This window comes from Labrus mixtus, chromosome 13 (assembly GCF_963584025.1).
Source record: "Labrus mixtus chromosome 13, fLabMix1.1, whole genome shotgun sequence".
In the NCBI taxonomy this organism is placed as follows: domain Eukaryota; kingdom Metazoa; phylum Chordata; class Actinopteri; order Labriformes; family Labridae; genus Labrus; species Labrus mixtus.
Genome location: NC_083624.1, coordinates 7,303,520 through 7,325,887, shown reverse-complemented (window position 1 = coordinate 7,325,887; position 22,368 = coordinate 7,303,520). Strand labels below are relative to the sequence as shown.

General features: G+C 39.5%; 1 protein-coding gene across 1 annotated transcript in view; it reads right to left on the bottom strand.

Moving 5' to 3' along the window:
* Positions 1-5,668: 5,668 nt before the first annotated feature.
* Positions 5,669-22,368, bottom strand: part of LOC132986823 (NALCN channel auxiliary factor 1) — a 99,175-nt gene continuing 82,475 nt past the window's right edge. The window contains exons 2-3 of the mRNA XM_061053473.1: positions 10,208-10,379; positions 5,669-7,485 (exon numbers count right to left, since the gene is read on the bottom strand). Of these exons, the coding sequence (XP_060909456.1) occupies positions 7,184-7,485; positions 10,208-10,379 (474 nt within the window). The 3' untranslated portion in view covers positions 5,669-7,183. The remainder of the gene's footprint in view (positions 7,486-10,207; positions 10,380-22,368) is intronic.

The window sequence follows — 22,368 nt, the reverse complement described above, 5'->3', positions numbered from 1 at the left end:
TTTACTTCACAGGTATTGATAAGCCTACTGTAGGGGTCTCTACAGGATATTGAGGGTCCAACAGGAAGTTATAAAGCTGCATAAAGGAAAACATGTAGAATTCAGGATTTTAGGAGAAGAAGAAATACTAGAGTGCTGAATGAAGTTAGAAATATACGTAAATGTATCAAACAGAATTGCTGATTCAAATTTTTTTCTGCAACACCAGATTCTCCCAGATGATTAGTAAAACAATAGTGATGTAAAAATTGAGAAAAAAACTTTTTTTTTCGATGTTAACTTGAATATAAATGATGTAAGTATACAAAAATGAAACATCTTAAAGGCTTTATATGTGATGTTTCACACTTAAATATAATATAAATCAAGTATATCCTCTGAAAATAACTCTGTGAGTCATGACTGTCTACAATGGGTGTAACACCCGAGTCCCACTGTCTGTGATGTTTTCAGAGTTTTCAGAGTCCTATCTTCAGTTTGTTTACATCGTCGGGATGGCCGGCTGACTCCTCCCCTCGTGTATAAAAGTTGTTTAATTGAGGGACTAGAGAAAAGAAGAATAACATACTGTACTCACTGCTTAACTGTGTTTCTAGATCACACTCATTTCAGGTAAATTTACATGCAGTGTGAAGATACGAGCATAATAAAGATCGCTAGCATTAGCATGCTAACACAACAATGCAGCGCGAGTTGTTTTGGTTTCATGCTGGTGCTCAAGGGCGACATCTGCTGGATCAAAAAATCACATATAAAGCCTTTAACTACTTTAACTTTTTCTTTATCATGTGACATCGTGGCCTCTGCAACACCAGATTCTCCCAGGTAAGCAAACAGTGATGTAAAAAGTGAGGTTTATTCGAGGTTAACTTGAGTATAAATGATGTACAAATGTGAAACATGTGAAACTACTTTAACTTTTTCTTCTCATGTTACATAAAGCAAAAAAAACGTACTTTCCCCCTTTGTGCTCCAGCAGCCGACAGAAGAAGATATTACCGTTGCTGCACGTGTCATCATTGTTGTCCACCAGCAGAGGGCATCACCACGGATCACTATCGTAGTAGTGAAGATATTGAATATATTCTTGTATTTTTAACTGAAAAAAAATAAAAATGGCAGAGCATTCAAAAACACAAGAGAAGAACAGATTATATGTCTGTATTTATTTTTCATCGGAACACAATTTTAATCATTGTAGCAGTAGTTTTCATACTTTTTGAAAAGATCATGACTCGTGAGACTGTTTTATAAATCATTTCATCAAAGTTGTTTGTAAAAAAATTAAAGAAGTTACTTGAACTAAAGCATCTATAATATTACAATATACTGGTAGTATAATAGTAATCATAATAATCATAATCGCAATGTTACTTCTATATGACTTTGAACCTTTTTTTCATTTCTATAATCATAAATCTTTCGCGTTCACACACACAGGGCCACAACCCTTTCCCAGTAAGGTTGTGAAGCTGAGGACGAGTCTATTGGTTAAACCTGAACACATTCTCTTTTAACATCAATGATTTCAGACGCTCGAAACAAAAAGAAAAAGAAAAAGGAGAAGAAGAAGAAGAAGAAGAAGGAAGTAACAGCATGACATCAACTTAAAATACACAAGGAAAAAAACCTGGACGCAAAGACATACATTGTTCAGCATACTAGGGAACATATTTACAACCAAAAAAAGGAATGGGCTTCTGCATAGATCCACAGGATAGAGAACAGAACTAGTGTGAAAAACAGAGAGAGGCCGAGTGAAAGAGGGCGATAATTGTGTACATAGAGTTTGGTTGGGAGGGGGGGGGGGGGGGGGGTGCAGGGTGGCATACATAGGCTATATGTGCAAGGATTAAAAAAAACAAGATCAGTTTTTTGAAGTTTGGCATCTTATGGAATGTGACAGACCATACCTTACGACTGCTACAGACCACTTGTTCGGAATCAAGACTGAATCTATTGTACCCTCCACACTTTCTTTGCAGTTTAATGCAATAAAAAAAAAATGACACACCAAAAAAAACACAAAAAAAAGTAAGTTATAAACAGCAGATTAACTGTCGTGTGCATGCCTAATAATGTTTGGGAGACGACTTTCCATACAAAAAAAAAAATTCCATCCTTGGTGCAAAACATGTCTGAAGGAGCATGAAGGACAACACATATGCAACAGTTGCATATAAAGCAGACACAAGCCTCTGCATGACCTCTGAATGCAGGACCATTGTATGAACACATGTCCAAACGGTTTGTCTGTGATGGCTGGTTACATCACAGCATGACCGTTGGACATGATAGGCAGAATGAAACCACATGTACGTCTGTCAAGAGATCCCTTACATGTGATATGGGGGAGAGCTTTGTGAGGTTCATGAGGAGGTGCAATCCATATATTGCTAACATGGCACATTTCTAAGACACTGAGGAACCCTGTTTCACTCCTGTTGCCTGTAATGTTTGATCTTGAATAGCAGTAGGGGGGGTAGGGGGTGTACTGATGATTTTTTGACACAATACAAGCTTTGGCACCATTTTCAGGTCATTGTCCCCTCCTGAGCACTGCCTCAAACATCTTCTATTTAATTTAAGACAATGAATAGAGGAACATTCTATCCGACAGGTGCAGAAGAAAAAGTAGATCCAACCCCTACCCTGGTTTGTTCTGGGTCTTGGGGGCATTGAAATCGTTATTGCACATTGTACGGTACGATGGGTTTTCACACTACAGTCCATGCAGCTTTAGGGGCCGCTGTGATTAATGAGACGGCTAATGTAGCAGGTCCCTGTGGGTCTACAGGCAGCGGTGGTTTGCCACACCTGTCCTGCAGGCCCCAAGGTCGTGGCAAAGCTAATGAGCTCCCCAGAGAACACACAGCTATTAGCAGGAGACAGAAACACACTTCCGCGTATGCCCATATGCAGATGACACACATACATACATACATACATACACACACACACACACACACACACAACATCACACTTTCCCAACCTTTTTTTCTTCCAGAGCTCAGCCTTCCTGATTCTTGTGTAAATGACAGTCTATGTGTGGTAGGTCCTCACTAGCAATGTAAAAGAATACAAATAACTCCCCCTGCTGGTGGCAAAGAGAATAGCAGCATTTTTCTATCACTGATTCACTTATCCGAGATGAGTATGGGGGCGGGCTGTGCAGAATGACAATGAGCAGTTATGTATTTCATGCAAAGCAGGAATGGGTCAAGTCTCGAGTGGGGGGCAGGGTCTAAACAGCATTAAAGTCAAAAATAGGCCAAAAATATTGATTATATAGACAAGTTATGATTAATAATAATAATGAATTTTTAAATCCTCATATATGCTGTATAATAAAATTCTTGACATCAAATATCCGATTGGACATCTCATTGAAGTAACACACTTGACAGTGGATTAAAAATGCATTCAGCAACATCTGATTTTTCTTCAAATACCTGATCTCACAGCCGTGTTCATCGAAGAAAACAAAAGAAACGTTAGAAACTAAAGATAAGTCAGCCCTTAAGGTCACACCGTTTTCTTTCTGTTCACATGCTGGTCAATACTTATGAATCAAACAGAGGGTGTCAGCTTATGCTTAAGACGATTATCAGGTTAAGCCAATAGGTGCTTCCACACAACAACAAAAAAATGACATGCTCGTCTCTCTGGGTTTGTTTCCGTTCCCGCTCTTCAGTAACAGACGGTGGAGTCCCTCAGTGCTGCAGGTTGTACGACGTCAGAAAGAAACACCAACAATGAGCCACGTTTTGACCTTTTTTTTTTGTCTGCTAACAATTTGAAGGTGTATGTTCAGGTTCAGGTTACTGACTGTGTTGATGATGATGTTTTGTACTCTGTATCTTAATAAGCCCTTTTACTTAATGTTTTGAGGAGAAAAGTACGAGACAGTGGGCATGCTACAGGAGCTGATTGGAATCCGATGGTGGTGCAGAGTGGGACTGAGGAACGAATAACAAAAGAGGCTGCATATTCTTGCAGAGAGCCTCAAGATGTGATCCATGAGGGGGAGATTAAACATTTTAATTCACCAGAAACACACAGACCGTCTTGTCTCTGTGAGATATGTAAAATGTAATTCTATATATAGGTTGACTGGCCAGCGTAATACACCCTTTAGGTGGTCAGAGGATTTGACTATATATTACTGAAGGTATGCTTCCACTCCCTTTGAGATGTTGACACTTTTTCTTCAAATTCAGTGGAATTGCATTTCCTTAAAGTTAACACCCAGTCGACATGTTTCCTGTGAATTAAAAGGCATGAGGTTAAAATGACACCACTGAATAAGACGTCAGTATCATCGACTGTATGAAAGAAGGGGACGTAGCCTTTGAGTCTAACATGTGAATCCGATGTGGAAGTGACTTAAATCTACATTTTTATCAAGTGGTCATACGTCAGTTTGAGAAACCAAGTCCAACGACATGGAAGCCTGTGTGAAAATAAGCTAATTTCCAATTCTGTAAATTGCAAGCTTCTCTTAAGAAGTTTATGGACTTCATCTGTAATTTCAAATCAACCCAGCACCCTTATCATTTTGTTCATTATTGTACCAAGTATAAAAATTGACAATAAAGAAGGCTAAGCTTTTGGGCATGGCTAACTAAAGTGTAGAATCACACAGTGGTGGTGGATCCACACTTAGGTACAAATTATAGTCTCGCCAAAACATCAATATGTCAATGGCTGAAATACCATCTTCAAAGCAGTAGCATAAAATCTGATGAGTGACATCACAGTCGCTACGTCCACTTCTTTCATACAGTCTCTGGCCAGTGTTGATTCAAGGGCGAACAATTAATTGAGTTTTGTTTTCAAGTATTACTGATTATCAATCAGCAGGATGAAAGAGATGAACCAGGATCTGAAGACGGAAGACAGCGGAACCTTCAGTAACCAGAGTTTTTTTTTATCTCACTGATATTAATTTGAACAGACATTTCCTATAAACTCTGAACAAATAAAAAAAAGCCTTTTGTCAGGAGCAACTTTGATTCAAATATATATATATATTGATCTGGTGCTTACGTCCTGATGTCAGTCAACTCTGCTGAGCCATGATGATAAAGAGTGGCCACAATCTGGATCTGAACTGGACTCTGCCTGATATTTATTTGTATTTATTTATATGTTTATTTAACATACAGTAACATTGGTGCTGTAACATTTAACCATGCACAAGTTCCAGATGCACTGCTCGTTGTGTTTATAGCTAAATGCTAATTTGCAACACCTGTCCACGGGAGGCTTTTAGAAACAACAGAGATAAAGATAAAAAGGGTAAGAAAATAAAAACAGCGCAGTTATAAATACATCAAACTGATATGACAGCGCATACCTCATCTTTGGTTAAGACATGCTTAACATTTCTTTAGGTTGTTGTTGTTTCCTGTGAGATAAATGACTATTATTAATGATATACTTACTTTTTATATTATAATAATATATTTATTAAATATTAAGATTATTATTATTAATCATATAATAAACTAATATTTTTGACATACTAAAGAGACTAATTATTGTAACCCTGCTGTTCATTGTTTTAGAATAGAACAGAATAGAACAGAATAGAATAGAATAGAACAGAATAGAACAGAATAGAATAGAATAGAATAGAATAGAATAGAATAGAACAGAATAGAACAGAATAGAATAGAACAGAATAGAATAGAACAGAATAGAACAGAATAGAATAGAACAGAATAAATCTTCATTGTCCACCAAAGGATTGGCCTCGGCTCTCCAGCTGCATTTATTAGCTAGCTTTATTTAAATTTAGTGAACTAAACAATCATTCATGGACCTAATTAAGCTCATCCCAGTGTAGTAACTAACAGGTTCCAACACGTTCTTTGGCATGTTATCATGCACTTCTGCCATGTCTTTAGTTCATCTATGACTAGTGAGTGCTAATCTCTAGCTTTGGTTTAGCATCTTGAAACAAAGATCAGTCAGCACTTAATGTGCAGAGCTTTCAAAGAATCCAGTTAAAAATAATCGTCATCATGCCATTTATCAGAACGATCGACTTTTGTTCACATGGCTTAGATCTCTTTTCATGTTAGCGTGAAGATTAATGAACATCTGAGTGTTCATTTTGTGCTTTTTTTGCCATCAGTTCTAAGAACGTTTACTCAACAAGTATCTGCCGTGATCTGGAAACACATTCAGAGGACTTTGAGCACTGGTTAGCCTGATGTTAGCTTTTTACTGATGCTAATCACACACATGGTTTTGATTCTCTAATACGGTGTTAATAGGCGCATAGTTATCTCACAGAACAAAGTTGGGGGAAAACCATAAACCTGTGTTAGACACAATGCTTATTATGGACATCAGAGGAATGTTTGTTTTTTGTAAAGTGTCTCGAGATAACACTTGTTATGAGTTGACGCTGTACAAATAAAAATTGATTGATTGATTGATGTTCAAAACCCGGTTAAGTTCCAGTCAGATTATGGCCAACAAAACCAGCATGGCAGAACTGAGTGACACCGGGGGCTCCTTAAAACATCACTGCTGTACCTGCCTGTTAATCACACACTCATCCTGTCATACACACACGTGTAGAGACATGCATACACACACACACACACACACACACACACACACGCACACAAGCTCATACTCACACAGTTAATCAACTCACACGCGAACAAACTTGCAGCTTATTAATTTTTTAACACATTATCCGTCGTATTTTAGAGAGAGCGCTTTTCTTCCTGTACGAGAGACCCAGAAACAAACATGGAGGATGAACATTAGAAAGAGAATATGATTGTGTTACTCCATAGTCAGCCAGTGCAACAGAAACCAATAATTTGAACACAGTGTAAAAAGCGTAGTGAGACAAACTCAGCCATGAGGAAGCCGACCTTCCCACTCAACAAAGGCTGTGGCATTGTCCCCCTTTTCTATCTGAGGGACTGCTCGAGTCCCTTAGTGTGTCTGTATGTTTGTCTATTGGTTTTGATTGATTTATGTATCCCGTCGTCCCAAAGCGTCCTGCGTTTTTCCATTTGCCAGAGAGCGTTGCAGAATGTCCACAGGCACACAGCTCCTGCAGCTCACACCACTGTGGCTGTATTTTTCCACACCGGTTGCCATGGTGAGGGAATCCCCCCACCCCGGCAACCTCTCCGCCTCCCGACAGCCTCTATCACTCCTCGTTGGCAGGGCTCTCCTCCAGAGGCGTGATGGCAGGGAGGCCCAGTCCTGTTGCATTGTGGGATGCAGTGAGGCTGGCGACAGTATGTAGGAGGACGAGGACCAGCAGGCAGAGTTTGAGCCGGCTGTTACAAAGTCTGCAGGCTGCCGACGAGCTGAGGGAGGTACGGTGCTGGCACGGCGGGTGAGTTCTTTTCAGGGTCCCCCGGGAACGGTTGTCCACTTTCAAGTCCCACCGCACGTCACAGCACTCTGCATTAGGGTCCACACCTGATGGGTAGTCCTCCAGCAGCCCTGCGGGGGCAGATTCAAGGTGAGGAAGACACAAACAGTTAACCCCATGAGTCCTGTTCCTGCTCATCGCACTAAAAATTATAAGAACCTCAAAAGCATTGCTTTTATAAAAGAAGGTAAAAGAAGTGTGAATGAAGTCCAATGAACTTCATTATTCTGAAGTTTAAATCCTTGTCAAAATCACCGTGGCAACAAGAGTACATAAGAAAAAACACAAGAAAATTACAGACAATTTAGCAAATACAGAAACAGTGCAAAATACATCTGAGCTGAGTTAACAACATGAAGGATGTGCAGAACATGACGGTATTTACAAAAATGGATCGACTTGGGTGCAAGGCAGATTAGCAAGTAATATCAAACCGTGCTTTGCATTCAGAAGGTTAAAACGATGGTCAATATTTTTGAATCGAAATTACCAATCGTCTCTTCATGTTTGAAAAATGTTCTGGACTGATAGTCTGGTTTTATTTGATTTTTCAAGTTTCTTGATTTAAATGTTTGTTTGTAGTGTTCATCTCACATACCTCATACAGATGTGAGGAAGGTGTTTTCTTCTTTTGCCAGTGATTTACTGTCCATTTCATGTGTTTCTTCAGCTGAAGTGGTGTCTCAAAACCAGGTTGTAATGAATGTGCATTTCTTCATTTTATATTTTGTGATGAATGCCTCGTATGTCTCCTTTCTATTACATTTAGCAATCTAAGTGAATAAGTGTTATTAGGCATACCTTTTCAAAGTGACATACAGACACAAAATAGAAGTACCCCGGATGTGTTGCGACTGTACCACATCAGTTAAAAAAGTATGAAGTATTTTTGCAGTTGAGAGAAGTGTAAGATTCAAAAGTGAAGTAAATTCATATATTTGAGTTAATTCATGTATTTAAGTTAAAAATAAGTTAACATTTATACAGTGAACTATTTACATATTTGAGTTTACAAAGTTAAAATTGATATATTTATATGTTTTTATGTTTGCAGTAGCACCTAGTAACTGTGACCAAATGATATTGAATCTACCTCTGTGTTTGTCATAATGTTTGCCTTGAGTTTAATCATCCTAACCTCTGATTGGAACAAGGAAGTGTTGTAGTTGTTGTGTAGCAGAACAATGTGGATGACAGTAAAGTTATCCGTCTCCATCCTTCTGTTTCTCTTAACTAGAGTGATCCATCCAGCACACATTGGACCCTCACGTTACAGAAGCTTGCAAACACAAGGCCCATGCTAGGTAAAAGAAAATACAGCAACAAAAAACCAACATATAATAAAAACCAACATGAGCACTGGAAACACAATGGGAGGTTTGACAATCTCTCCTCTGACATGATGAACAGAGGGAGGTTTGGCTACACGCTAATGTTAGCTCTGAACTTTAAAGGAGTGTGTGCCCACTCAGCACAGTTTGACTGTCAACAGCTAAACTGTGCAGTGAAAATATGTAATTACAGCAAGTTCCTGACAAATCCACATTTAGATCAGCCAAGATACCTTTTGTACAGAGGTATAGAAAAAAAATACAGATGTGCATACATGACACAATAGAAACTGCAATATCTGCTATCATCTCAGTTATTGAATTATTCAACTACATACTGGATTGGTGTTGCTCAGTACATCAGCTCGTGTACACAAAAAAAAAACATTATGACATTTGATATTGTTATTTTTTTCAACAAAATCTATAAAAAAGACAAAACCACTAATCGTACAGTGTTTTCTTTTTAGTAAAAGACTGTGATAGTTGATTCTATCACATATAGATATATATAACTAGCTGCATTATTGAATAGAATAGAATAGAATTACTTTATTGATCCCAAACTGGGAAATTGTGGTGAACTGTACATTCTTTAAATACCTCAAAAAGTGCAGCATATGTGTATTAATCCACTATTGGAAATAGTTAACAACATATGCACTACTTACTCCTGTTTCACTGACATTCGTTATTATAGAGAGAAAACACGACTAAGCCTTTCAGTATATGTCTGTGATCTATTTTTAAGGATTTCTTGGCATCGGACATTTGGTCAATGCCAAGAAGAGACAAATGTGGTTTTGGTCTATTCATGATGACTTCCTGATGACAATTGTAATAAAAGCATTGTTGTGCATTACCCTTCATTTAAAGGACAGACACAAGCAGCCTTATTTAGCATTTTAAATAAAAACTTAAATCATTACAGAAGAACAGTATGCACAAAAAACGTGTACATGAGTGCAAGGTAGTGCTCAACATGTCCACCAGAGGGCAGCATCAACATGCGCTAAAAGTGTCTTAAACATGCTGAGGGGACTGTTTATAATTCAAGAGTTTTTTATGAGTTTTTTTAATTTGTGTGATTATGTTTGTCCTGGAATGGAAGTAAAAACTGCTCTCACTATATGTGTTGTGCAGTGCGGACGGACTTCTTATCAAAGCGCTCCACTCTGCAGCTGCATCATGAAGCTGTAATAGTTGTCAACAATGTGTACTTATTCTGTTTCATCCTGTTAGTGTAGGAATTACAGAACATCCTGTCACTGTGAAGTCACAAGTGTTCATCAGAGGTTGTCTGTTCTGTTAAAGTGTCCTGTGAGACAGTACGCTCCCTGTGTAATCATGTGTTTGATTCCTGTTGATTAGCATGCAGTGAACTGATGTTTTAACAAACATTAAGTCATAAAAAGAAAAAGAGAAAAAGCATCTCATAAGCTGTTTTATTTTTTTTTTGTACCTGTGCATATAAAACTGGGGCTGCCTCCATGAATGAGATCATCATTATCGGGCAGGACGAAGGGGCACCGCTGCTGCACCTCCAGGCAGTACTGACCACAGGGGATCCTCCTGCTGCAGTGCATCTGGGAGGTCTGGAAGTACTGAGAACACAGCCACGGCTTATAAACCATCTGTGTGGGAGACAGAGGGGTGAGGGTGGGGGTGGGGGGGGGGGGGGTGCAGAGAGAGGCAGAGAGAGGATGCAGAGAGAGGATATATCTGAGTTAGGGGGGGGAGTTGCATTGGATGATACACACATACACATCCTCACCTATTGGTGCATCATCCATGACCTCTACAGCTATTGATTCAGTGAAGGCTGAGCAGATATCCTGCTGATCCTGATATCCACTGTTTAATGGTGAGCTGTAGCTGGGAAGTCTTCACTTAGTCAGGGAATATGCAGTATTACACAACCTTCTCTTCAGGAAACAAACGTGTTTTTAGAGCAAATACTCCCGTTTTTAAATGCAGTGATATACAAATTGTAGAATACAAGGCTTACAGTATTCAAGTAACAGGCTATTTAATTGTTGTTTTTTTTTGTTTAAATTAGTTATTTTACTTTATCATTTTGAGGCTGGTAAAAGTTTCCAATGCAGTCATCTCTTTAAGCTCAGTTAGCTGCAAAATGAACCTCGACTGAGAGGAAAGATAAAACATTTGTTGTTTCAGCAGGTGTTTTAAAATCATGTTACTTTCATTTACCCACCACTGTGACTGGCAAGTTGAGCAAATTCACCCGTCACCACAAAAAAAAACACCCGTTGGCGGATGACGGGTGCTAATTTCCAACCCTGCCACCTGTTCAAATTATTACAGAAGATAAGAACGTCAGTAACCAAACGTTAATAGATGGACTAATGTTAACAAACAAGAACACAGGTGAATCTAAAGTGAATTGCACACATTGTTGAAAACATAATAACAGAATACACAATGAGAAGTGTGAAAGGTAGAAGAGTAAAGTGACTAAAATGGGTTGATTTCCTATACAGACACCAGAATGTCCACACAGAGAGTCCTGAATTCATTTCACACACAAAAAAATAATAATTAAACTGCAAAGACAAACATTTACAGTTAAAATCAAGCATGTAACTCTGGAAACTAACAGGAGAGTTAGTTAAAAAATGATGCTGGAAAGGCTCAAAACCAATGAAGAAAAAGTGATGTATCATCATCAGATTTTGGAGATCATTTAGTAATTAGCTATGAAAAAAAGAGCAGCATATGGTAAACATAACATAAGAGAACAAACACAGCGTGCTTCACTTCATGTCGATGTTTGTTTGCAGTCATTTGGAACGTGTTTTTTTCTCACCCAATGTCTCCATTTCAGGAGTGCACAAGTGGGGACAAATGATTTACTTAGCACCTTCTTTTTCTCTTCTCCTGCGATAAGGTGGTTGCCTCATTGTGTGCTATTATCACCTGCAGCAATTAGCCGGTGTTTCCTGTGAAACGCTCCGGGGACGGCGAGGCAAGCCGGCACCTGCTGCAAGCTAATCAGCAACACCTAAAACAGTGCAGCAAAACCTTTAGATCATATCAGTACGACATGACAACTGGCTGCGATCCAGCCAAGATCTAAGTCATGTTAGGTATAGTGGACTAGAAAAGGACACTTGTATTGAGGGTAAAAAAAATGAATATGTACAGTTTTTAAAAGAAAAGCAGTGACATAAAAAAAACTCTGTTTGACTTCCTAAAACATCAGAAACGTGCTTATAGATTAAAATGTATTTAATGCAAAGTCCAAGCCCTCGATCACATTCTGTCTTGTTTCCTGTAAGAAGTCATTTTGTGTCTTTACTGCTTCTAATGGTTTGATTTTACAAATTAGTCTTCATATAAACTGGAACAAATTTGATTCAGATGATGAAGTAAATGCATCAAGAAATTCTTCAAAATTCTCTCTCTGTGATTCATGTTTGTAAAAATACTCAGACGCTGAGTGTTGACATAAAACTGCAGGTTAAACTGTCAGAGGAATATAAAAGAAAAGTTTATTTTGACAAGAATCTTTTGTCTCGTATTCATATACGGTTTGTACCTCTAATGGTCCTACTGGGATTTCTAGTTGTGACATTTGAAATAGCGTAAAATCATCGTATAAACATTGATTTAAATAACATTTAAATAACATCGCCAATGTTGAGTTGAATAATCTGATACACAAATAGAGGACTGCGAGGCATTTATATATGCATGGCTGAACATGTGCACAAACACACATCTTATACAGTAAATTGCTGCACGCTAATAATTCGATTTCCAGATGGAGATAAGGTTGGTTTATTAGAAACCTACACACACACACACACACACACACACACACGAACACACACTGCCCTTCTCTCTAATCTATTACTGTGTGAATGTCACAAATGTAAATGTGGTCACATGACTTAATGTCACATCTTGTAAACATTAGATTAACATCCTTAAACTATTAACATCCTGTGTACGTGTGTGTGTGTGTGTGTACATGTGTGTACGTGTGTGCTTGTCTGTGTGTGTGTGTGTGTGTGTGTGTGTGTGTGTGTGTGTGAATGCATGCACGATTGGTCTTTTCACATTTTCCATTTTATGTCCTCCTGTTGGGACTCATGCTCGCTGCTCATGCTGTAGCTGTCGGCATGGAAGGATAAAGACAAACTGAGAGAAATTCAGCAACATCTCACTTTGCACTAACGATATCATCATCCAGGAGGAGTGTCGAGTAACGTCTGTTTTTGCTGTTTGTCAGGCATTTCCCGTACTCAGCAGCAGCTCAGAAAACAAAGTCAAGGTCTGTCTGGTCATTTGCACCAAGCACAGACATGAATCAGAAAATCAAAGGCTGAATAATCAAAAACATCCCCAAACGAGGAGATTACCTGTAAACTGCACCTGGAGCAGCCTCACCTGGTAGTAACAGACTCAAACTAATGTCATCTTCATTTTAGAAGTCATTTTACTGAAGACTTATTCAGAAACACAACAGAAGGTTTCATGTAGTGGCGCCAAGTGACAACCTCCAGGGTTAAGAAATGAAGCCAGTGCAAGAAATGCCAAAAAAACTGCAATTCCTTGAGTGTCCACTCGAGTGAGAGTCCAAGAAGTAAATCATCATCATTCTGTCATTCTTTCACAAAAATGCTTTTACTCTGTCATTTTGGTAATTGTTCTTATTTTTTATTTATTAGTCTGATTTTGTTGTCTGCTTGTTTACGCTCTGCCTGTTGCTTTAATTGTCTCTCTGCTTTTATTTTCTGTTGTAAAGCACTTTGTTACTTTGTATAGAAAAGTGCTTTACAAATAAAGTATTATTATTATTATTATTATTATTATAAGGCACAAATTAAAATGCCCATTTTTATAGAAAACACAGTTGTTAAAAGCCTAGAACAGAAAACAACTTTGATCTTTGCAGCTCCTTTTTCCACTCAGGGCTATAATATGGGGGGGGGGGGGGGGGGGACTTTTTCTTTAATCCAGCTGTGTAAGACATATTAAGCCTTTAAAGGAGCAATATGTAAGATATCTACTGAATTAAATCATAAAATGGCCATACTATACCATCAGACATTAAGGAAACATGCTATGCTAAAGTGCTAGCCTCTCTGACAACAATGCAGCAGTCAGTATGTCCTCCTTCTGAGTTTCCATTGTGGTCCAGAATGCTCTGTTTTTGTTGTAACCAGAGAAGGAAGGCGATTTGACAGCACCCCCACACGGCCGTTTTGGACACCCCTTTGTATTCCAGGCAAATGGCAAACCAACAGGTGTTGCAGCAATAGAAGCGGTAAAGCAAACTGGCTCAGATTGAACTGATTCTACCTGACCTTAAAAGCATCAGCATCGAGCTCCACGAGCAGAAACGTTTGAAAAAACGTAAAGAGGTTAGAAAGCAGAAAGGTTTCAAGAACCATGCAAAGCTGGTTAAATACTGAGGGGGGCACTGTCAAGTCGGAAGTGACGTCAATGCAAAACCTCTCTCGCTCTCTTTATATCCAGTATATATATATATATTTATACTTATTGTAACATATACAATAATATGGCTTGTTGTGCGCTCTACAGCATTGACGTGCTGTCCAAGAAGTCTGTGCTGCAGATTTGCAGGTTTCAGTTAAACTGCCCTTTCCAAACCTATTTGTAAGCTTCATCAATGTTGGTCGTATATCTATTTATTTTTGGTGGATACGAGTCAGAGTTGTTGTTGGCTTGTCCTCTGAGAGATTACAGGCATTTAGATTATTTAAAGTTTTGAGGTGTCGGTCACTTATTACTCTCTCACTCAACTTTTGGGCAACCCGGTGAGTCTGCTTCGTTTCATCAGAGCTCTCTGGTTTTGGTTAGTGGTCGGCTATCACCACAAATAGAATCTCATTCTGTCGGAAAACAAATGTATTCTATCTTTTTGATGAATACAGGGGCACAGGCTGTATAGATGTGTTAACCTGTCATCTGTCAATCCCATGCAAATCACCAGCTACACCCCCTCCTCCAAATATGGTCACTTCCTCCCCCAGAAAAAACAACATCTCAGCTGGTATGTTGAACATAGATAACATTACATTACCTGGTTACAATGCATTAGTGATCATAACATCATAACAAAAATAATTAACAAAACAAAAAAGAAACAGAAAACATTAAAATTGTTACATCTGGGGTTGCATGCCATCACCTCATTATTTATCATTAAATGTAATTAAAATGAATAATTTTGTCATTAAAAAGAGCAGGGTTGTCATCACAGGGGTGTGTCTGAGTGTGTATGTGTTTCTAAAAGGGAGCTGACAAACCCAATGGGTGATGTCACAAAGGCTACATCCATTATTTAGTCTGGTGGGTGACACCTAGACTGTGCAACAAAAAAAAAAGACAAGCATGTCCTATGAAACTGAAAGTAGACTTGTAGTAGTAAAATATCTATAAGTAGTAGAATATCAACAGATGTGCTGTGAAACCAACTGCTCTTCTTGGACCTCGGCCACACAGTCATGTCCTTTTGCACTCAGTCTCAGTTAGTGAAGCCCACTGCTGTTACTGTTACTGCTGCTCTGCTCCCTCACCTATCAGTCTACTGGAGAGCTATGACTAGTAGTTTATCATCCTGCTGTCAAATCTGAGAGAGAGAGAGAGAGAGAGAGAGAGAGAGAGAGAGAGAGAGAGAGAGAGAGAGAGAGAGATAGCAGGAGGAGTGTCATGATAGGGATACTGTTAGGATGGACTCTTTCTCTCCTTTTTATAACTTCCTTCAGTCTGCTGTTTTTTTTCCTCAACCCCCTCAGGGAGAGAATAAAACACTGCCGTCTCCTCAATCAGCGAGTTAGAGGTCAGCCAGCTGGCTCTGAAATTTTTGACTCTCCTCTTTCTGTCACCTTTCACTTCCTTTTTACATCTTCCTTTCCCCTTCGCTGTCCTAACTCCTGTCATTGTGTCTTCTTCATGTCTGTCTGGGGGGGGGGGGGGGGGGGGGGGGGGCAGTGATACTGTCTCACTACACAGGCCTCATGGTTAGATCTTTTGGTGATACCTTGTTATCCGCGTATTCAACTGACACATGTGTAAAGATAGTGATGGAGGGGACACAGCACAGCAGTTCTCTTAAACTGATGTTTACTCTTCTTGTACATTTTAGTGTTTCTAAGTATACAGGTGAAACAGGTACTTTCATTGCATGCATTACAGGAAAGCGTTTCAACAGTCACACACTATTTACCTGCTAAACGTTCCTCTGACGCTCCAACACTCTGTCTGCTGTCTCCTTTGTCGTATCTGTCATTTTCATTTAAATATGTTTACGCAGCCTAGAAAAAAATACCGTATGGGCCAAAGTTATCTATTTCTACTCAGGCTCTCATTGGCTGAAGAGTACAGTAGACCTTCAGATGGTTTACTTAAAAAAACGATTGTTTGTTGGGGGTCTGACAGATGCGTAGATTGTGGTTATAGTGTGTTTGTTGGATCTTAATTAGTTCTGCAGATCTGAAATAGTTCACATGGACGGATTCACAGAAGAAGTAGGTTTTTAGTGATGTATGGAATGAGTGATTAACACAGAACAGAAGGTGTTTAAATGACGGCTATAATGAGAAAACACACCTACAGCCGGTGCACACTGAATAATCGGTAAATTTGATGTTAAATGAAAAAACAAATGTTTAAACTTGGCTGCTTTTTGGGTTGAAGATTTTTTGTTGATGGCTACAAACCTCAATTTCTGCTTCCAGCTTCAGTTTGTGAGCTGAGTGAAGTCACCGTCAATGAAAAGAAGACAGATTTGCTTAAGACAGTGTGACTTTACGTCAAGACACAACTTCTCCACTTTCAAATGACAACTTTGTGATTGTCTGAATTTCATGATACCAGCAGAAAGGAGAGCGAAACATTAGAACGAGTGGAGTCTCGATGTGTTAGATGTGTTAGCAGTCACACACAGAGCTTGTGCTTACTGTAACAGTAAAGCCATCAGGAACTTTTCCTTGTTTTTACTGTAAAATAGATAGATAGATAGATAGATAGATAGATAGATAGATAGATAGATAATACTTTATTGTCGGACTTAGTCTGAAATTTGTCTTGCATCACAGCGGCTCCATTTGTGGCACAACAATTAAGACAGGAAACAAAGATACAAACATTTGACACAACACTCAAACGCCAAACAAATACCCAGAGGCTCTGAACGTGCTTTGGTCGAGGATTCAGCTCCACATTCAATTTTAGGATTGATTGGTGAACAAAAGAGTGTTTCAGTCTTAACCTTGTATCTCCGGTTTGATGGTCATAGTTCATACTCTCTGTTCAGAGCGTGGTCAGGGTCAGAGGCGATGCAGTTAGCCAGCCTTAACATGCGAACTGCATCGCTTCTGATAAATAAAAAAGTGATCAAAGCGGGATTAAAGATTATATTTTGGACACATGTATGTGATAGGACAATCCAATCGTTATCTCTAAACTGAACATTATCTTTGATTTTCAAATTAGTTTGCCAAAATGTTTCATTGCCCCCCCTCCCGCCCCACTCACTCTCCTCTGGTTTGTTTGCCTGTTGGTGATGAGACTCAGCTGTCTCTTGGATTGGATTATTTCATAACGATTAGACTAATAAGGTTGTAATTGATGGAGGGCCTCTTCCTGCCCTGTGGTATTGGTTTTAAGTGGCCCCGGATGGCCCTTCCTTGTCAGTGCCTTGTCTTTAATGTTTTATCTGGACTTGTGGTCGGGGCTAAACTGCTGACACAGGCTGAGGGAGCAGCTAGCAACAGACCAGATTACTGCAACTCATTTGTCTTCAGCCATGCGGTACACAGTACAGCCGAGAAGCACGGAGACACATAAACACAAACAGAGCCTCAGGAGACGCCTTGTCAATTACAACTAACACAGCCATTCACTGCTACGCTGCATTGAGGCCATCCTATTCACATTCATCCTCTCTTTTGCTCCTTTGTTCAAGTGATTTGTAAAAAATGAGAGCTAAAAATAAAAAATAAAATGATGAATACAAAAAAGAGAAGTCAAGCTTGGCCTCATCGTTTCTGATTCATATCGGTTTAAACCAAAAAAAGGTCTTCAGATCATTAAACTTGCTTAAATTGATTCTCAAAAACATCAGGTCACATCAGCCAATCATATGAACCACAACTAAAGTGGTCACTAACTCACAAACTTAAACATGTTCTAAGAGTAAGCGATGATAATGTGAGGCTTGGAACTGAACCCCCTCTGGGTGACCCCGATGCAAAAAGGAAGGGTCTTGTCTCACCCTGAAGGGGTTAATACACTGCCCGGTACTGCGTCCATGGCAACAGTTAACTCCTTCCTGTTGCCTTCATAATCGTAGCTGAACAAGCTTTCATCACTCACATTGAACTGAACATTTCTGCAGATGTTGGAGTCTGTTGACATTTTCCTTTTCCGTCCAGCGGTCTTTACAGCGCGTTCCATAACACATGTCGTTATGTGTTTACTTCAAGTGCCATCTTCCTGTTTCTCCCATTTGTAGATTTCTCTGTCATAGCAGCTTTAACCTCTTTTAACCTCTTTTCACAGCTGTTATCCTCGCTCTTCTTTTCCCCCCCCACAGTAAACAGACCAATGTTAAATTAACCCGGTTTCTTCCCGCAGATTTGATATAATTATTACAGTTTGTCCTTTAGAGTCCGTAATAAGAGCGGCGTCCGTAGCAACCTGCTTTTCTTAGTAACGGTTTGTTCTTCTAACAATGGGGATCTATAAAGGGATAGAGCCCCGTTGGTGTGTGTAATTGGCCAATCAGAGTCAAATATTTCACACTGACTTGTGATAAATTGTGTAAGGCCGTGTGTGTAAACCATAATTTCTATTCCTACAGCAGCAGTAGCAGCAAAGCCTCATGGGAGTCCCCCCTTCAACAAGGACCTGAAAAAGGTTAGTCCAAATAATGAAAAACAACATGCCCATTTGCATGGGTAAACAAACGATCATCCATGGCTAAACACGTTGATAAGTCAGTGAGTGTAATCGAGCGTGAACTCAAACAAGAAAAAAAACAAACCAAGGAAAAAGCATGAATAATCAAGTCAACGTGATTGCAGAAATACCATGCTAACTTAAGCGGATAACATTTAATTGGCTGTGATGTCCTTGTGTGTGTATAATATAAAAAATGTATGTGCCTGCGGTGCAAACACCTGGCAAGCATACAAACAGCAATCAGCAGTGGTTATATGGAGGAAATGTAACGTAGCTAATGATCCAAACAACGAGACAGACGCGAAATAAAACAGGCCGGATCAGCCAAGACGATGAGAGCGTAATAATGAAACAAAAAGAAGCAGCGGGACTGAAGGAACACATAATACACCGACTGTAAATAAAGTCACGCAGTACAGCTCCCTGAGAGGCTCCTATTCAACAGCTTCTGTTGCATGTAAATGACGGTATTCTCTATAATGACCCACCTGCTATTTGGAGTGCGTAACACACACACAAACATTGACAGCTGCTTTCACCACCTCATCGTTCATTATGGTGCTGCTCATTTTAGCAAAAAAAAAAGGCATGCTAATGGCCCCACCATACTCTTAAGAGTATACAGTAAATTATGAAGTGAGGTTGTGACAATACAACAGAACAAAAGAGGATCAGGGGCACAGGGCGGTGTGGGGGGAATTGAGTTCTGATTTTTTTTTTCTTTTGACTTCAAACTCAAAAATTCTGAGAAAAAAATCTCTGAAAAAAATTCTGTCAGTAGACCAAATCCTTTTTGTAAAAAAAAAGAGAAGAGGGAGAGAGAGAGAGAGAGAGAGAGAGAGAGAGAGACTTTTCTATAAATAGAATTGGCTTTACATCAGAGAACCAGGAAGTACAAGGAGACATGAGATCATGACATGGATAAAATAAAAATGACTTGTGGCCACGAGTTAAGTAAGATAATTACTGTTAGTCATCTCCATGTAGAGGCTGTGCATCGTTTGCTTCAGCGGGGATATGATTGTTCAGTATTTATCTGGAATGCAGATTGTTGGAGCCAAATAATGTGTTTGTTTTGTGTCATGGTATTTTCCTTAAGGTTGTGTGTGTTGGCCCTCTACTGGGCACTATGTGTAGCCTGGGCGGATGCTGTGGTTAAAGCAAGGCTCCAGGTGAGGTGGGACAGGTGACTGAATGGAAGCAAACAGTTTTTCTACCGTGTCAGCCTTTCAGAGTTAAACGCATCCAACGCGGATTTGTTTGTTTTATTTATAGACAGTGATTTGTCATATTTTCCTTTATTGATAAGAAGTATTTAAAAAATAAATGGATTGAAATATCCAAATCAAAACATCAATGGACTGTGTTAATTTCTTTGAGCTAAGCACGCGTCCGAAAGCTTCCACATTCATCCCTCAAGTGACCTTTACAAACAATATTGGGTTTGTTAAAATTGATCACTACACAGGTTATACATTGACATCAGAGTCATGTTAAACAAAGTTAGATAGCAGAGAGAGAGAGAGAGAAATGATAGACAAACAAACAGAACAACAAACAAACAACAACAATGAACAGGATAGATTTGTAGCTACAATGCCAGTAGTACTGGAAGCTCCTTCAGTGAGCGATTAGTGATGCCTTAATGTTCCACTGAATGGCTCAGGAGCTCCTCTGTTCCTGCAGCAGTCAGATATTTTAATGAACATTTTTAGTTTCTGACTCATGGCTGTACACGATTATTCAAATGGTTTCAGTGGTGTTTGTTATTTATGTACTTGTTGTGTACTGTGATGTACTGTAGATATTGTTTGTTGTGTGTATGAATTGACCAGATGACAAATGAGTTTCCCCGCTGCGGATCAATAAAGTTTTCTAATCTAAGGGTAAAAAATATGTGTGCAATAGGAGTAACAACAAAATATAACACAGTTTTAGACCAACCATTTTACCAGTGCCACTGACCATCGAGCCCACACTGGAGCCCAACCGATTAATCGGCCGGCCGATAATATCTGCCGATATAAGCTCATCCAGTGACTATCGGTATCGGCTTATTTTATTGCAGATATGCGCTAATTTACTAGATTTATTCACCAGTCCAAACAAAATTCATTTGAGTTTCATTGTATTACACCAGCAGCTCTCTTTAACCAGCAGAGGGCGCTATATGGATTACAACAAACATTATCACCCTCCAGAGTATCAAGCGGTGACACGCGTACATGCACAGTTACTTTCCAGTTGAGTGACCATCTTGTCTTCCTTATACTGTAAATCTTTTCCACAAGTGCCATTACATTATCTATAGACTTCCATTCAGTCTGCGTTGTGGATTATGTAACAAATAGATACTTTTATTAACGTGTGGTGGTGAAAATGTCCAACCCTGTAGGAGAGTGTTGGAATAATTTTCCCGGACAACACCTGATTTTCCATGATATTTTACCTTTTCTCTCATTTTCCAGGTGTTTTCCAGTACTGGAAAATTAGTCAACTGTTTTCCAGGTTTTCCAGGACGAGTGGGAACCCTACTAATATAGAAATTGGTGTAGGCCCCAAACATTCCATATCGGTGGGGCCCTAGCCCACACATATTAATACAAACTGTTGAGTGCCCATCACGCACAGGGAGCACAAAGCTGGCCATTTGTTTAATGTATTGCAATTCTCAAATACAAGTACAAGACAGGGTTCTGCGTCCTGAATAGTAAAATAGCAGCGGTACAGGGTTACATTAAAAATGAATGCTTGAAAGATACGGTCATGGAAGCGTTTGAATAATTAAGGAATAAAGAATGAATTTCCTCCATGCACGAGCATGAGCCTACATGAGAGTGTCAGAACCGACATCTTTTCTAAACATTCATCGACCGACCTGAAAGGGGATGAAGCGCCTGGATTCTTGGATATGAAGTCCCTCTTTTTCTGGTATGTCTTATTTTAAATGAATATATAAATTCTTGTTGCAACCAGCCTGCCTTAACCAGATATATTGATTGACAATTTCAGGTCAGGAGATAGGTGTGTTCCTGGGCGATCCCCTCTACCCCTCCCTCTCTTCTGGTTTCCTGCCACAGTGAGAGCTCTGTGTGGGCACGCGCTCATGCATAAAGGCACTCAGCAGTCAGCATGACTCATGTCAGTGTGATGAGCTACTTACAGGCAGACGTCAGGTATGTGGCCAAACAAAGTCTAATTGTCATTTTATCCTGATATTGATGCACTTTAGGAACTGCTTGACACTAAATGGGGAGAGAGGGCTGCACAAACAAAGTGCCTTTGGTCCAAACCACTGAAAGCATCACACTGCATGGCAACGGCTCACACACACATTCATTCACTGATAGCAGAGGTGTGCAAGCTGCAAACCTGCCTGTTAGGATCTAGGTCAAAAGCCTGGCGTACACTGTACAATTGTATAAAAGTCGTGGTTGAATGTCAGCTCATACTATACGACTGAGTCTTTTACAAAGCATGACCAAAGCTCACGATTTATGTGCTCATACTGTACGACTCTGTACGATTGTCAGCAGCTACCTGAGTGTGAGTACGAGTGAAATCGGGACGGAGTTGAAGTCAGTATTTCAGTTGTCTCAAAAGTAAAGCTTAAATACACACAGACAGAAACGCTCCCACTTTCTAACACAGTCCCCTTTGCAGTTT